The 17,424-nt window shown below is 49.2% G+C and overlaps 1 protein-coding gene across 17 annotated transcripts in view; it reads right to left on the bottom strand.

The window, feature by feature from the left end:
• Nucleotides 1-17,424, bottom strand: part of KIF1A (kinesin family member 1A) — a 212,175-nt gene that overhangs the window by 166,992 nt on the left and 27,759 nt on the right. For all 17 annotated transcript variants that reach the window (XM_074964251.1, XM_074964254.1, XM_074964264.1 and 14 more), the window contains exon 2: nucleotides 12,391-12,559. In XM_074964251.1, the coding sequence (XP_074820352.1) occupies nucleotides 12,391-12,496 (106 nt within the window). In that variant the 5' untranslated portion in view covers nucleotides 12,497-12,559. The remainder of the gene's footprint in view (nucleotides 1-12,390; nucleotides 12,560-17,424) is intronic.

Genomic DNA, 17,424 nt, shown 5'->3' with positions numbered 1-17,424 from the left:
ACTGATAAAAACCTCCCTGTCAGCAGGGCTCTGGCTTCACTGCTTCCCTTGTCATGAAAGCTCCCACACCAGCACCACTGGCCAGAGACACGGAGCTCTCCCCCTGCAGCTGCCTGCAAGATCAGCATCAGCCTGGCCAGGAAGGCTAGAATCCTTGGGGGAGAACCAGCTCTCTCTCTACTGCCGCAGAGCTGCCACGCTGCTGAAGGATCCAACCAGCACTTTCAGGGACAGGCATGGGACCCCATGTGTCACATGATGTGTGTGTAAGCACAAGATGAAAGAGAGGGAGCCTGGTAGCCATGTGTCTGCTGTGATGGTGCTCCCCATAAGGGTTTATGGAAATATGCTTATGAATATATATATATGACACGACTGGAATATGTTTTATGCTACATACGCCATGTAACATATCTATGTAAAGGTTATGATCTACTGAATCTATTCATCCTATTTGTATGCATGTGTCATTGTTGTATTCGAAGTTATGAATATTAGCTGTATACTTGTTTGATTTTAAATAACCTTAGTAAGGCATTTGGTCAGCTTCTTTAGAAAGGAATTTGCAAGTTGACTGCCCAGTCAAGAAGCACTTAACACAAAATGGATCTTGGAAGGCTCCAATTCACATAAGAAGTCTTCCTGGAGACATTCAAGATGGCATGTGGGCGATGGCTGCTGCCTGTAAAAACTGAGTCATGCATGAACATGTGACTTGCCCATGTAACTCCAAAACTCCATTTTGTAGCTGGATTCTACACAGGAGGAGGGAGGGGTGTCCACCCACAAGAGAAAGTCTATTTAAACCCCTGGGAGACCCCTCCATTGTGTCTTCAGCTGGTTCAAGAGATAGCTTCTCCACCCCCAAGGATACCTAAGAGAAACTGGAACAAAGGACAGTAACTATAGGGGGTGTGAGTGCTTGCTGGACCTAGACTAGAAGGAGGCTAGTCTGTAAAAGGAAGCTTACTGGAATTCCTCTGAGGGTGAGGTTTTTATCTGTATTCAGTTTTCTTACTGTATTAGACATAGACTTTCGTGTTTTATTTTATTTTGCTTGGTAATCCACTTTGTTCTGTCTGCTATTACTTGGAACCACTTAAATCCTACTTTCTGTATTTAATAAAATCACTTTTTACTTATTAATTAACCCATAGTATGTATTAATACCTGGGGGGCAAACAGCTGTGCATAACTCTCTATCAGTGTTATAGATGGCGAACAATTTATGAGTTTACTTTGTATATGCTTTATACAAGGTAAAACAGATTTATTTGGGGTTTAGACCCCATTGGGAGTTGGGCATCTGAGTGTTAAAGACAGGAACACTTCTTAAGATGATTTCAGTTTAAGCCTACAGCTGTTAGGGGACGTGGTTCAGGCCTGGGTCTGGGTTTGCAGCAGGCTAGCAGGTCTGGCTCAAACTGGGCAGCGCACTGAAGTCCCAAGCTGCCAGGGCAGGAAAGCAGGGGCAGAAGTAGTCTTGGCACATCAGGTGGCAGCCCCCACGGGGTTTCTGTGATCTAACCCGTCACATCTGCATCCCAATAGCCCCTTCGTGGTCTGAGATGGCTCTATGGTGCTCTGCCTCTGTTTCCCCGTCTTAGGGCTTCTCAAAAACCCCACAGTCTGGTTTGGCTGCTCCAGTGACCTGGCCTTCCAGGTGAGTTGTTTAACAAAAACCCTTCCCGGTCCAGGTCCAAACAGCCACAAAAACCCCTCCCTGAGGGTCTGGTCTGTCTTCCTGCTATTTTACAGAGCAGCAGCTCTCAGCATATCCTTCCAGAAGTCCTCCTCCTTCGCCCCAGCCTGGAGAGGACAAATTCCTCTGGGGAGAGCTCCTCTGCTCTTCCCCTAAAAGCCTTCTTTAAGTCACATGACCTTGCTGCTTCTCACCACTGGGGAGGGGAGCTAATTGTGTCACAGGTGGAGCTGAGCCTGACCCCTTTAAAAGGGCCAACTACTTCATGACAGTCCCACATTCCATTCTCCTTCCAGGAGAAGACAACAATGGTAGGATAGGAGGCTACAGTGGTGCAGCAGTGTGGCAAATCCTGGACTATAACACACCAGCTGGAATTAATTTCCATGGCATGTTGGGACAGGCAGGGAATATAGGGGTTTCCTGTTACTGGCCTGTCTCCATTGGGTTTGATCCCCTCTCTAGAAGATTCACATCTAAGGGGGTTTTCTGACCTCCTTCCATCACAAAATACTCAACTGTCCTACCTGGGCTGGTACCAAATCATTCATACTACAAAACCTGCCTCTGCCATGATGCCTACGAGTCACCCTCATCTGGCATGGGGTTTAAGCAAGGGGCCAGCTGGGATTTCTGTTTTTCTGCTACACACACTCTGTTTCCTTGTTACCTCCCACTTCTGACTGTCTTCATCCACCTGTTGGATGTATAGGCTGAGAGCTCTCTGGGACGGGGCTACCTTCTTTGTTACCTTTCTGTACTGTGCCTAGTGCAATGGGGCTCAATTGAGATTGCTAGGTGCTACCATTGTATTAGAATAATAAGCAGCACCCAAAAATGTGCTATTCACTTTACAGAAGGAAATAAAGCCCTTCTCCAAGCAGCTTCTGAGCTAAAGCCAGACATGACACACGTTTTCTAAGTGAAGATGGTAAACAAGAAGAACAGGAGGAGTAGAGATGGGCAAGGGGTTGCAATAATATGACCACACAGACACTCAGTAAGGCATGTGCTCATCATGTTGGGTCTGTGTAATCAACTCACTTACAAGCCACACGGAAGAGGGAGGTGTTTGCAGGGAGGAGGAGGTTGCTTGAGAACAGCTCTGGGAAGATGGTTCCATGCCTGGTGGCACAGACGTGGGAGAAGGGAAAGAAGAGATCCTCCAGGCACACATCATTGGCAGAGTGGAGGGCTGAGTGGGCATGTGAAAGGATTCAAGACACAAGGAGCTGGATCCACAGTGCTGTGGGAGCCTACAACCCATTAATGGACTGCAAACCCCTGTCTCCCAGCCAACAAGGCAAAACTGAAGTTCTGCCTGACCCCCATGACTCAGGCTGGGCTTGGCAGGGCAGGCATGGCACCTGACCCACCAGGAGGTGGGTTCAGGATGTGCTGTTGGAACTGGTGCACCCTTGGCCCCCCTTGTGTAAGGGGGAGGAGTTCCTGAAGCTCTCTGCGGCCCATTCCAGAAGGCGAGCAACCTCGTCAACATCATCTGGACCAATGTGCCCACAAGACTTCCTGAGACATTCGCCTCACCACAGAAGCCCTACGTTGTCTCGGCAGCAAGACTAGTGCTCTCAGTGTGGGCTAGTCGCTTCTGCATCCACCCAGACCCAAAGCTGGTGACGTAGGATGTTTCATCCAGGAAGGAAGGAGTCTATTTTAATCACTTCCCCCATATGGCCATTTCTATCCGATTCTACAGAAGTTACATGGAGAGCTGTACAGAGTGCTGGGATGGACATTCCCTTTTGGCTGGGTTTTTCTTCAGCACTTTTTAAAGAGACCGTGTCAGCAGACAGCCTGCTTGTGGGAGACTGATGCTCTGTACCTTGGGGGAACACCCTGCACCCCCATGTTCATCCTTATAATATGACTGTGTGGTATCCAATGCAAAGTTTGTCATGTCGGGTATCTTCAGAAGGCTCATAATGCACTGAGCATTGTTGTTATAGTAATGTTATAGGTTGCAATTTCAAGTATATAGTTATGAGGCTGAAAATGTGTCCTCATGGTTTAAAACAAGCCCAGGCAAAACTCTCCAGGAGCAGAGGGACAGTTCACACCTCATCACGGCATGTATGGGACAAACTCAGCCCAGCCTGACAGGAACAAAGGACACTGGTCTAGGCTGCAACAAAGGATCTGTTGGACTCTCAAGTGAGTCACCCCCCCTTTCCTTGGTCAGTTTGGGACTGCGATGAGGTAATGCTCACCTGACTCGGAGGGGGGAAGGGGGCGCAAAGCCAAGAGGGAAGAAAGAACATGATAAAAGGGAGAGACGTTTGCCATGCTCTCTCTCTCTTCCACCTCCATCTACAGACACTACGACCAAGCAACTGAAGCACTGATCAAATGTAGAGTCTGGCTGAAGGGCAACCAGCGAGCCTGTGGTGAGAAGCATCTAAGTTTGTAAAGGCACTGAAAGTGTTAAGATCTGGCTGTATTTTAAAGAAGCCTTATTGAGGGCGTAGGAACAAACCATCCTGATGTGCAGAAAGAATAGCAAATATGGCAGGCGACCAGCTTGGGTTAACAGTGAAATCTTCGGTGAGCTTAAACTCAGAAAGGAAGCTTACAAGAAGTGGAAATTTGGACAGATGACTAGGGAGGAGTATAAAGATATTGCTAGAGCATGGAGGGGTGTAATCAGGAAGGCCAAGGCACAATTGGAGTTGCATCTAGCAAGGGATGTGAAGGGTAACAAGAAGGGTTTCTACAGGTATGTTAGCAACAAGAAGGTGGTCAGGGAAAGTGTGGGACCCTTACTGAATGGGGGAGGCAACATAGTGACAGGTGATGTGGAAAAAGCTGAAGTACTCAATGCTTTTTTTGCCTCAGTCTTCACAGACAAGGTCAGCTCCCAGACTGCTGCGCTGGGCAACACAGTATGTAGAGGAGGTGAGCAGCCCTCACTGGTGAAAGAACAGGTTAAGGGCTATTTAGAAAAGCTGGACATGCACAAGTCCATGGGGACAGATCTAATGCAACCGAGGGTGCTGAGGGAGTTGGCTGATGTGATTGCAGAGCCATTGGCCATTATCTCTGAAAATCTGTGGCGATTGAGGGAGGTCCCCGACAATTGGAAAAAGGCAAATATAGTGCCCATCTTTAAAAAAAGAGAAGAAAGAGAATCCAGGGAACTACAGGCTGGTCAGCCTCACGTCAGTCCCAGGAAAAATCATGGATCAGATCCTCAAGGAATCCATTTTGAAGCACTTGTGGATAACACTAAGATGGGGGGAGAGGTAGACACACTGTAAGGTAGGGATAGGGTCCAGAGCGACCCTGACAAATTGGAGGACGGGGCCAAAAGAAATCTGATGAGGTTCAACAAGGACAAGTGCAGAGTCCTGGACTTAAGAAGGAAGAATTCCATGCACTGCTACAGGCTGGGAACCGACTGGCTAAGCAGCAGTTCTGCAGAAAAGGACCTGGGGATTTCAGTGGACGAGAAGCTGGATATGAGTCAGCAGTGTGCCCTTGTTGCCAAGAAGGCCAACGGCATATTGGGCTGTATTAGTAGTAGCGTTGCCAGCAGATCGAGGGAAGTGATTATTCTCCTCTATTCGCACTGGTGAGGCCACACCTGGAGTACTGTGTCCAGTTTTGTTTCCCCCTCCCCCCGCCCAGTACAGAAGGGATGTGTACAAATTGGGGAGAGTCCAGTGGAGAACAACGAAAATCATCAGGGGGTTGGGGCACATGACTTACGAGGAGAGGCTGAGGGAACTGGGGTTATTTAGTCTGCAGAAGAGAAGACTGAGCAGGGATTTGATAGTAGCCTTCAATTACCTGAAGGGGGGTTCCAAAGAGGATGGAGCTTGGCTGTTCTTAGTGGTGGCAGATGACAGAACAAGAAGCAATGGCCTCAAATTGCAGTGGGGGAGGTCTAGGTTGGATATTAGGAAACACTACTTCACTGGGAGGGTGGTGAAGCCCTGGAATGGGTTACCTAGGGAGTTGGTGGAATCTCTATAGAATCATAGAATATCAGGGTTGGAAGGGACCTCAGGAGGTCATCTAGTCCAACCCCCTGCTCAAAGCAGGACCAATCCCCAACTAAATCATCCCAGCCAGGGCTTTGTCAAGCCTGACCTTAAAAACTTCTAAGGAAGGAGAATCTACCACCCCCCTAGGTAACACATTCCAGTGTTTCACCACCCTCTTGGTGAAAAAGTTTTTCCTAATATCCAACCTAAACCTCCCCCACTGCAACTTGAGACCATTACTCCTTGTCCTGTCCAATACTACCACTGAGAATAGTCTAGAACCATCCTCTCTGGAACCACCTCTCAGGTAGTTGAAAGTAGCTATTAAATCCCCCCTCATTCTTCTCTTCTGCAGACTAAACAATCCCAGTTCCCTCAGCCTCTCCTCATAAGTCATGTGTTCCAGACCCCTAATCATTTTTGTTGCCCTTCGCTGGACTCTCTCCAATTTATCCACATCCTTCTTGTAGTGTGGGGCCCAAAACTGGACACAGTACTCCAGATGAGGCCTCACCAATGTCGAATAGAGGGGAACGATCACGTCCCTCGATCTGCTCGCTATGCCCCTACTTATACATCCCAAAATGCCATTGGCCTTCTTGGCAACAAGGACACACTGCTGACTCACATCCAGCTTCTCGTCCACTGTCACCCCTAGGTCCTTTTACACAGAACTGCTGCCTAGCCATTCGGTCCCTAGTCTGTAGCGGTGCATTGGGTTCTTCCGTCCTAAGTGCAGGACCCTGCACTTATCCTTATTGAACCTCCATCCACAGAGGTTTTTAAGGCCCGGCTTGATAAAGCCCTGGCTGGGATGATTTAGTTGGTGTTGGTTCTGCTTTGAGCAGGGGATTTGGACTAGATGACCCTGAGGTCTCTTCCAATCCTAATATTCTATGATTCTATGATCAGCTTAGAATGTGTTTTGCTTTTATTGCATTTGACCAAATCTGACTTCTTGTGATTCGACTTATAATCACTTAAAGTCTATCTTTTGTAGTTAATAAATTTTTTTGTTTATTCTACCAGAAGACTTTGGTTTGAAGCCTGTCAGAGACTCCCCTTGGGATAACAAGCCTGGTACATATCAATTTCTTTGTTAAATTGATGAACTCATATAAGCTTGCAGCGTCCAGCAGACGTAACTGCAAGATGGAGGTTCCTAGGGTTGTGTCTGGGACCGGAGATATTGGTTAGTGTCATTCAGTTGCACAATCCAAGCAGCAGCTGGCCAAAAGTGCTAACTCACGTAGCTGGGAGCAGCTTATATCCCAGAGGCTGTATGTGAACAGCCCAGGAGTGGGGGTTCTCACAGCGGAGCAGGGTAAGGCTGGCTCCCAGAGTAGAGGACTGGAGTGACCTAGCAGATCACTGGTCCAGATAACACCAGGGGAACATCACAGAGACGCTGCTCTCCAAAGCTGGAAGAGCCTGAGTCACATTCTCGGGGGTCATGTGAACTCCGTCCCTTCCCTTTGGCAGATAAGAGTGTAGGTGTCTCATGCCCGGTTTAAAAAGCTCTCTCATGTGCCTGCTGCATCACATTCAATTCTGTAGCACTTTGGGCAACACTCCAGAATCCCAAGGATGGAGGCCTAAGTCCTCAAAAGGTATTTAGGTGCCTCTGAGGATTTGGGCCGAAGTTACCATTATTACCTTTGCTATCGACAAAGCATGTCAGGCTCAAGCAGAGGGGATCTCCAGTCCAGCTAGGTAATGTACTGTTCATCAGTGCAAGCTGGCTTCAAGATGCCAGGACTTAACATTACAGCTATGTCATTGTGGGTTGATTGGGCAGAGCTGGGATAGAATCACAGTCGGGGATAGGGCATGGCTTCCTCCACATTTTCAGTTTTTGTCAACATTTTCCACCTAATTCTAGATCACAGTCACAAACCCCCATCATGGGCTGTGCCCCCACCCCCACAACAATAATTCATGCTAACAATCTCCCACCTGATCTATTCCAACAAATAACAAACTGTCCGTATTCAGTACCTAGCCTCCTCAAGATCAAATGCAGAGACTCAACAAACATCACTCCTCCAGTGCTCAGGAGAAGAACTGGGCCTTGCAGCATGACCAGAAGGTTAACAGATCTGCATTGGGTGGACCAAGGAGGGAAGGTGTTTTCCAGAGCAAAGAACTCTCGTGACATGGGGGAATCACAACAGTTCTCAATTGTGTCCATACAGGACAACTCCTTCGGAGTGACTACTTCTCCCACTCTTGCCCTTCCTTTCAGCAGCCGTAGTGATTGTGTTCTCATGCTAACGCGGCAGGGCTCTTTGTCCCCCTGCTGGTGGCTGGACCATGTATAGAGGTCTAGGAGTCTGCTACCGCCCTTGAGCTCCCTGACCTGCTCCTTTAGCTCTACCAGTCCCTGCAGATGACCTGGCAAGGGTTGCCATTACACTTACTTACAAACACAAAAATATATTAGGAGAGCACAGAGCAGATAACATGGAAATAAACGGCTTTACTGCAGTCAGGCTGGCTCTTTGATTACTTCCCCCCACCTACCATGCATTCTATTTCCCCTCTTTTTCTCGGCAGAGGACAAAGGCACCCACTTTCTGATTTCCCTGGGGGGGGTGCTTGACCTCCCGCTCCGCCGCAGGCCCTGCCCCCACTCTACACTTTCCCCAAGGCCCCAACCTCTTCCTGCCCCTGCCCCTCCCACCCCCAGCGCCTCCCTCTCGCTGCTGAACAGCTGATCAGTGGCAGGGGGGAGGCACTGGAGGGAGGGGGAGGAGCTGATCAGCAGGGCCTGCCGGTAGGTCTGAGCACCCACTATTTTTTTCCATGGGTGCTCCAGCCCCAGAGCACCCACAGAGTTGGCATCTATGGCAGAGGAATTTACATGCACTAGAAATGAGTATTCTCTCATCTATTGCAGCCCTCCATTGACCTAGTCTCAGCAGGTCATTTTGCAGTTTGCTTCTAGCCTCCACTATGATTGATACTCCTCCAATTCTGGTGTCATCAGCAAATTTAATCATGACAGAATTTACATCAAAGAAATACACAGCAGAGAAAGAGACTTGTTAACTGATCTCAGTTCCTAATCAGGGAAAGGCATGCAGGGGAACTTTGCTAGCAATATGAGAGAGCTTAACCTTCTTTGGCTAGTTGGACCCACACTGGTTTTGTCCATGCATGCTTTACTATCGAGATGGATGCAGCTCTGCAGAACCCTGTGGCCCATAGGCCACCTCTGAGAACCACGGATGGGCCAGGTCTTCCGCTGGTGTACATGGATGTCATTCCACTGAAGCCAATGGAGTTATGCCAAGGATCTCTCCCATAATTCTGCCAAGAATACAGGGTTTAGAAATCAATTCCTGTTTGTAAGTCTCATACTTGGAAGTCAGCTAAAGATTGTGGTACTCTAATTCTAGAGCCTTTCTGAAAGCTTCCACCCCATTTCAAATGGCTTTGCTGTTAAGAGTCTTCTCAGGTCCCAGCCACGGGTGAGCAAATGGACCTGGAGTAACTCTGCTTTATTACCACAACCATGATATGTTTGAATGTAAGCCAACAAACTCAGCACACTCCCAGCCATGTCAGCTGGAGAGCATATGGTAGATGGGCACAGAAGTCACTGAAGTTCCTTGCTTGCTAAAATATTACCTAGGGGAAATGCCCTACAAGCCATTTTGATCTTGGTGGGTGAAATATTCCACTCTCTTATAGTATAGCTCCGCCCTAAAGAGAACTGTGGCCAGCTGGGGTAGTGGCTGAATCCTCATGTTTAGTTCATATTGCTGAGCTTGCAGCAATGTACGCACATTCTGAGCTGTGTTTTAGATGCACTAGATCAGTGTTGTTTAAAGTATGGGTCACGACCCAGTACTGGGTCATGGAATGTCAGGCACTGGGTTGCCTTGCTGATTCAAATTATAATGATCATTGTTGCACAGCAGGGACCTGGAGAGGAGAGAGGTAGGGGGTGGGTGGAAACTGGGGAGGGGAGCAAGTTGGGGCTTGCAGGGCTGCTGCGGGCCTCTCTCCCGGCTTTGGAGCTCGCTGCTGCTGGTGGGAGAGAGGGACCCTTCCCCCGGAGCTCCGTGCTCCCTGTCAGCAGGGGGAGAGAGGGCCCTTTCCCCCGGAGGTTGGTGCAGAGGGAGAGAGGGGCCTCTTCCCCCGGAGCTCCGTACTGCCTGCCGGCAGGGGGAGAGAGAGAGGCCCTTCCCCCAGAGCTAGCGGTGGGGAGAGGGCTGGGGGGAGTCCTCTGGCCCCAACCCTGAGGCAGTATGCCTGCATTCCAAACTCCTCCTCCCTGGCCCCACCCCAAAGCCCGCACCTCCAGCCAAAGCCCTCACCCCCCGCATCCCAAGCCTCTGCCCCAGCCCTGAGCCCCCTCCTGCATCCTGAACCCCTCATCCCCGGCCCCACCCCACCTTCTGCCCTACCCTGGGCCACCTCCCACTCTCCTTACCATAGGCTTACTAAGGCTAGTGTCTAGTATTAGTTATGTAAAGTGGGTTAAGCTGGAATGTATTGCAATATTAAAATTTTATGAAAACTCTAGTCAAAAGATATAATTACGTTGGGTCATGGGCATCAACAATTTTCTTCAGCTGGGTCACGAGGAAAAAAGTTTGAAAACCACTGCACTAGATGACCATCCAGAACAACACACAGCCTTGTCATAGAGGTGACTGCCACACTAACTATGAGCATCCAGCTATGCAATACAGCCATAACCACCCTACAGAGATGCGGGGATGGGGGGGATGATTTGACTCTGCATCATCAGGAAATAGTCCTTCGATTTGTCAAACATCCACTCCAGGTGGCACTGGTGGCAATGGCCAAATGACCATAAGGCAGCAGCCACTACCAGAGTGCTTCCATGAATGGGAAAATGTGGCATATACACCATGTCCCAGACAGCCCAGTAACGTTGATGCCCATATATACATGACAACGTTACAGCCGGATGACCTGCATTATACAGCTCTGCAGTGGAGGGAGCATGGTGATGTTGCAGCTTATATGAGATGGTGTGAGGCTCTGGCTGGTCCAGGACACCTCTGTGAACTGGGAGTGGGAAGGGCTTGATGATTTCTGTGCAGGAAAATACTCTGAGTCCCCCAAAGGAGAGGAGGGGTGATCTAAAAGCCGTCAGCCAAAGGACCAGAGTCAGAACCACCTGCTGGAGTATAAGGTGGTAAGGTATATTGCAATTAGGAATCAAACGCCAGGGTGGCGTCCTGTGCTAGACAGTTGTGGTATTTTATAGTAACTCTGCACTATGGTCTAGTTACCAAAGGGGGGTAGCCACACGAGGGAGACTGAAATGAGAAATTACGTATGGCCAACAGCAACCCATGATGGCCCTCTTCATAATGTGCTACAAGCAAATGAATCAAATGGGACAGCAAATCCGAAGGCTCTCCCTAGGGTGAGCTGAAGTGATAGTTCAACAACGCCTTACAGATGTTCTGACTAGAAGACGACGAATATCTAGCACCGCCCATCTGTAGATCTCCAACTGCTTTCCAAAGGAGGGCAGTACCATTATCCCCATTTACAGAGGAAGAAACAAAAGCAAAGGCAGATAAAATGACCTGCCCATAGCTACTCAGGAAGGCAGTGGCAGAGATGGAAACAGAGCCCAGCTCTCTGGAGTCCCAGTCTAGTGCTCTAGATGCTAGGCCATGCTGCCCCCCATGGAGTGGACTGCTGTGAGGAAAGAGCCCTTCCACTGTCACAAGAATGACAACTTCGACTCCAACATCTAACCAGACACCTCAAACAACAATACAAACCAGCAGTAACCAGCCAACCAAAACACCCCCCAAGCAGAGTTTATACCCCAAAAAGTGTGGAGAGCCACAGGCTCCATGGAGTCCACTGGGGATTTCACGATTGGTATTGCTTTACATGGAAGATGCTGAGATTCCACACTGATGGGCGACAGGATAAAACCCCTAAGGTAGCAAGAAGAGAGTTTATCCAACATTAGCTCCACACCATGGGCCCAAGTCTCCATTAGCTCCACACCATGGGCCCACCGCCTTACGCCTGCAGAAGTGAGATTACATCTGCGCTCAACAAGAGCAAAGAGGATATAAATTGCTACCAGATTACAATTCTCTGCTCCTTCACCCCAGTGCTTGTATTTCACAGCCACTTTGCACAAGCCATAACTGATGCCACACCGTACAACACAGCAAACAATCAGGCTCCATATCTGGAGTGTGAAGTTCAGATTTTATCACCAGGCTCATTATGTTTGAGGCTTTTTTTAAAGTCCCAGCTCCTGGATGCCTATGATCACACAAGAATCTCAGCTTTTATTAAAAACAAAAACATAGCAGCTTTCTGGCCCTCACAGGTGCTGAGAAAACCCTGAAAACATGACCCATATGCATCTAAGAGATGCAAAAGCCAGAAGGCAAAGAAAAAGAACCCAAAATGTGTGATTTAAAAAAAAAAACTCCCATGATTTTCAAGCCAGACTCATGATTCTTGGGGGACTGACTCACGACATTGGGGCTAGCAATACTGGTGGCAGCAGTGGGAAGAGGTCCTCTCCCAAGCACCAGTAGGACCTCAAGTGGCTGTTTTGCCATTAGCAGCAGCCAGCCCAGTGGAAATCAATGCAGATCTGGGTATAGCCCGCCTCATTCCTAGCCCCCAGTGGTGTCTGTGTGCAGGGCCAGGGCTGCTACTCACTGGTGGTGTTTCCTGTCATCTGGATGATGCATTTGGAATCCCGGCCCATCTCACGGGAGTTGAATGGACGCACTCGCACCGCCACCTTCACGGATGCTCCCGCCATCTTGCTGGCCTTGAGGTCACCCTTTCCAGCAGGGATCGCAATCCTGGCAACACAAGGAACGCCCTGGAAGGACCCGGAAAGGCATGTTAGGAAAAAAGTGTCTAAGCTCTGCAGGATGTTGCTGTAGGGCAGCTGTTGAGGTGTCCCTGAGACTGGGGGCTCCCTCGCAGCACCACCCATTGCTGCCAGCCGGAGCGCCAGCCCTGTGAGCTCTCATCTGGTATGGGAGGCTCACCATTTCCATGCTCTCAGGGCTCAGACCCAGTGACAACCACGAGGCTAAAGCTTTCCAAGTAGCCAGAGAGTGCACCATAGCCTCGACTTGCCTGGGCCATGACCAGAACAGCCCGGTAGCACCAGGCTTGCCAGCTCAGAGCAAGGGGTGCAGTGAAAGCAACAGGCAGGCGGGGACCTGCAACCCCATCCTCCTGGCAGCAGCTCATTGCTGCATGCCCCCTCCTAGTCGGATTTATTAGTCATCAGAGGAGCACCCAGAGGCCCCCGCTGAGATCAGAGCCCCCCCAGGATGTGGCTGCGCGCACAGCCAGACCGTGTTTCCACTAGGAAGGAAAGGTGTGTTCTTAACTTGAGTTAACTGTCTATTAGTGAAGACGAGGCCATCTGCAGCTTTCCCATGAGCCAGCAATAACTGAGAGCCTCAGCAATAACTGCCCATTCTCACCTCCCAGAGGGCTATGCTCTGGAGAGCACACAGCGAAGCAAGGACGGCGAGCAGTCTCCTGCAGACATACTTTACTTCCAGCCTCCTGGACCCCTTTCTATGCTGCTCCATGGACAGAGGGCCCGCTCCCTCACCCCGCAGACTGGTTTTACCCTATGTTAACACCACTGATTTCAGTGGAGCCACTCCTGGCTTGCACTGGGGTAAGCAAGAGGAGAATCAAGTCCAGAAAGATGCCAAACGTTTTCATGTTCTCTCCACAGGTACTAATGAGGAGAGTAGACCAGATGATACATCTGAGGGAAGGGAGCAGAAGGAGACTCTGCCAATTGGAAGGCATGAGATGCAATGTCCTAGGGATGGGGGTTCCACGACCACTGCTCCCAAGAGGAGGAGGCGGGTCGTGGTGGTCGGAGACTCTCTCCTCAGCGGGACTGAGTCATTTATCTGCCGCCCCGACCGGGAAAACCGAGAAGTCTGCTGCTTGCCAGTAGCTAGGATTCACGACGTGATGGAGAGAATGCCGAGATTCATCAAGCGCTCAGATCGCTAGCCCTTCCTGCTTCTCCACGTGGGCACCAATGATACTGTCAAGAATGACAGTGAGTGGATGACTGCAGACTACGTGGCTCTGGGAAGAAGGACAAAAGAGTTTAAGGCGTAAGTTTCCTTCCATCCTCCCCGTGGAAGGAAAAGGCCTGGGTAGAGACTGTCGAATCGTGGAAGTCAACAAATGGCTATGCAGGTGGTGTTGGAGAGAAGGCTTTGGATTCTTTGACCATGGGATAGTGTTCCAAGAAGGAGGAGTGCTAGGCAGAGACAGTCTCCACCGAACGAAGAGAGGGAAGAGCATCTTCGCAATCAGGCTGGCTAACCTAGTGTGGGGGGCTTTAAACTAGGTTCACCGGGGGAAGGAGACCAAAGCCCTGAGGTAAGTGGGGATGTTGGATACCGGGAGGAAGCATGAGCAGGAGAGCGTGAGGGGGAGGACTCCTGCCTCATACTGAGAAAGCAGGACAAACAGCAAGTGATCTCAAGTGCCTATACACAAATGCAAGAAGACTGGGAAACAAGCAGGGAGAACTGGAAGTTCTGGCACAGTCAAGGAATTATGATGTGATTGGAATCACAGAGACTTGGTGGGATAACTCACATGACTGGAGTACTGTCATGGGTGGATATAAACTGTTCAGGAAGGACAGGCAGGGCAGAAAAGGTGGGGGAGTTGCATTGTATGTAAGAGTGCAGTATGACTGCTCAGAGCTCCAGTATGAAACTCCAGAAAAACCTGAGAGTCTCTGGATTAAGTTTAGAAGCGTGAGCAACAAAGGGTGATGTTGTGGTGGGAGTCTGCTATAGACCACCGGATCAAGGGAATGAGGTGGATGAGGTTTTCTTCCGGCAACTAACGGAAGTTACTAGATCGCAGGCCCTGGTTCTCATGGGAGACTTCAAATCACCCTGATATCTGCTGGCAGAGCAATACAGCGGTGCACAGACAATCCAGGAAATTTTTGGAAAGTGTAGGGGACAATTTCCTGGTGCAAGTGCTGGAGGAACCAACTAGGGGCAGAGCTCTTCTTGACCTGATCCTCACAAACAGGGAAGAAAAAGTGGATGGGAACCTGGGAGACAGTGACCATGAGATGGTCGACTTCAGGATCCTAACACAAGGAAGAAAGGAGAGCAGCAGAATACGGACCATGGACTTCAGAAAAGCAGACTGACTCCCTCAGAGAACTGATGGGCAGGATCCCCTGGGAGAATAACATGAGGGGGAAAGGAGTCCAGGAGAGCAGACTGTATTTTAAAGAATCCTTATTGAGGTTGCAGGAACAAACCATCCCGATGTGTAGAAAGAATAGTAAATATGGCAGGCGACCAGCTTGGCTTAACAGTGAAATCCTTACTGATCTTAAACACAAAAAAGAAGCTTAGAAGAAGTGGAAGACTGGACAAATGACCAGGGAAGAGTATAAAAATATTGCTCTGGCATGCAGGAGTGAAATCAGGAAGGCGAAATCACACCTGGAGTTGCAGTAGCAAGACATGTTAAGAATAACAAGAAGCGTTTCTTCAGGTATGTTAGCAACAAGAAGAAAGTCAAGGAAAGTGTGGGCCCCTTACTGAATGAGGGAGGCAACCTTGTGACAGAGGATGTGGAAAAAGCTAGTGTACTCAATGCTTTTTTGCCTGTCTTCACGAACAAGGTCAGCTCCCAGACTACTGCCCTGGGCAGCACAGCATGGGGAGGAGGTGACCAGCCCTCCGTGAAGAAAGAAGTGGTTCGGGATTATTTAGAAAAGCTGGATGAGCACAAGCCCATGGGGCCGGATGCGCTGCATCCGAGAGTGCTAAAGGAGTTGGCGGCTGTGATTGCAGAGCCATTGGCCATTATCTTTGAAAACTCATGGCGATCGGGGGAGGTCCCGGACGATTGGAAAAAGGATAATGTAGCGTCCATCTTTAAAAAAAAAGGAGGAGGAGGATCCTGGGAAATACAGGCCAGTCAGCCTCACCTCAGTCCCTGGAAAAATCATGGAGCAGGTCCTCAAGGAATCAATTCTAAAGCATTTAGAGGAGAGGAAAGTGATCAGGAAGAGTCAGCATGGATTCACCAAGGGCAAGTCATGCCTGACTAATCTAATTGCCTTCTGTGATGAGATAACTGGCTCTGTGGATGAGGGGAAAGCAGTTGATGTGTTATTCCTGGACGTCAGCAAAGCTTTTGATACGGTCTCCCACAGTATTCTTGCCAGCAAGTTAAAGAAGCATGGGCTGGATGAATGGACTATAAGGTGGATAGAAAGCTGGCTAGATTGTCGGGCTCAACGGGTAGTGATCAATGGCTCCATGTCTAGATGGCAGCCGGTATCAAGTGGAGTGCCCCAAGGGTTGGTCCTTGGGACGGTTTTGTTCAATATCTTCATTAATGATCTGGAGGATGGTGTGGATTGCACCCTCAGCAAGTTTGCAGATGACACTAAACTGGGAGGAGAGGTAGATACGCTGGAGGGTAGGGATGGGATACAGAGGGCCCTCGACAAATTAGAGGACTGGGCCAAAAGAAATCTGATGAAGTTCAACAAGGACAAGTGCAGAGTCCTGCACTTAGGGCAGAAGAATGCCACGCACCGCTACAGACTAGGGACCGAATGGCTAGGCAGCAGTTCTGCAGAGAAGGACCTAGGGGTTACAGTGGATGAGAAGCTGGATATGAGTCAACAGTGTGCCTTTGTTGCCAAGAAGGCCAATGGCATTTTGGGCTGTATAAGTAGGGGCATTGCCAGCAGATCGAGGGACGTGATCGTCCCCCTCTATTTGACATTGGTGAGGCCTCATCTGGAGTACTGTGTCCAGTTTTGGGCCCCACACTGCAAGAAGGATGTGGAAACATTGGAAAACGTCCAGCGGAGGGTCCACAAAAATTATTAGGGGACTGGAACACATGACTTTTGAGGAGAGGCTGAGGGAAATGGGATTGTTTAGTCCACAGAAGAATGAGGGGGGAATTGATAGCTGTTTTCAACTATGTGAAACGGGGTTCCAAAGAGGATGGATCTGGACTGTTCTCAGTGGTAGTAGATGATAGAATGAGTAATGGTGTCAAGTTGCAATGGGGGAGGTTTAGGTTGGCTATTAGGAAAAACTTTTTCACTAGGAGGGTGGTGAAACACTGGAATGTGTTACCTAGGGAGGTGGTGGAATCTCCTTCCCTAGAAGTTTTTAATATCAGACTTGACAAAGCCCTGGCTGGGATGATTTAGTTGGGGATTGGTCCTGCTTTGAGCATGGGGTTGGACTAGATGACCTTCTGAGGTCCCTTCCAACCCTGATATTCTATGATTCTATGACATCTCGGTATTCAACATTTTTTCGCCTTTTCCATTTCGGCCCACAACTGGATCCTTACTAATCAAAACTGTTGTCAGCAGACTGGGTCCAGCAAAGCCAAAACTAAGAAAAATTGAGCTGTAGTCTGTTCTGCCTTCTGCATGATCAACAAAGTCACCAGCTGAGTTCTGCTTCCAGAATCTCTGCTCTCCCTGATTTTGGAAGCAGAAAAGGTATGTTTGATTTTCAGAGGCCAGTTTCAGCTCTCAGCTAAACAAACCTTGCTTTGCTGAAACTCAGCACATTCAGTTGTAGAAACTAGCAATACACATGGAACACAAACATGTCCTTTTTACAATCATTTGCCTGATTCTAATCAGATCATTTGGCCTAATGGATAGGGCCTAGCCTG

Source organism: Natator depressus, chromosome 9 (genome assembly GCF_965152275.1).
Source record: "Natator depressus isolate rNatDep1 chromosome 9, rNatDep2.hap1, whole genome shotgun sequence".
NCBI classification, from domain to species: domain Eukaryota; kingdom Metazoa; phylum Chordata; order Testudines; family Cheloniidae; genus Natator; species Natator depressus.
Note: the sequence above shows the minus strand (reverse complement) of the source record. Positions and strands in the feature narration are given on the sequence as shown.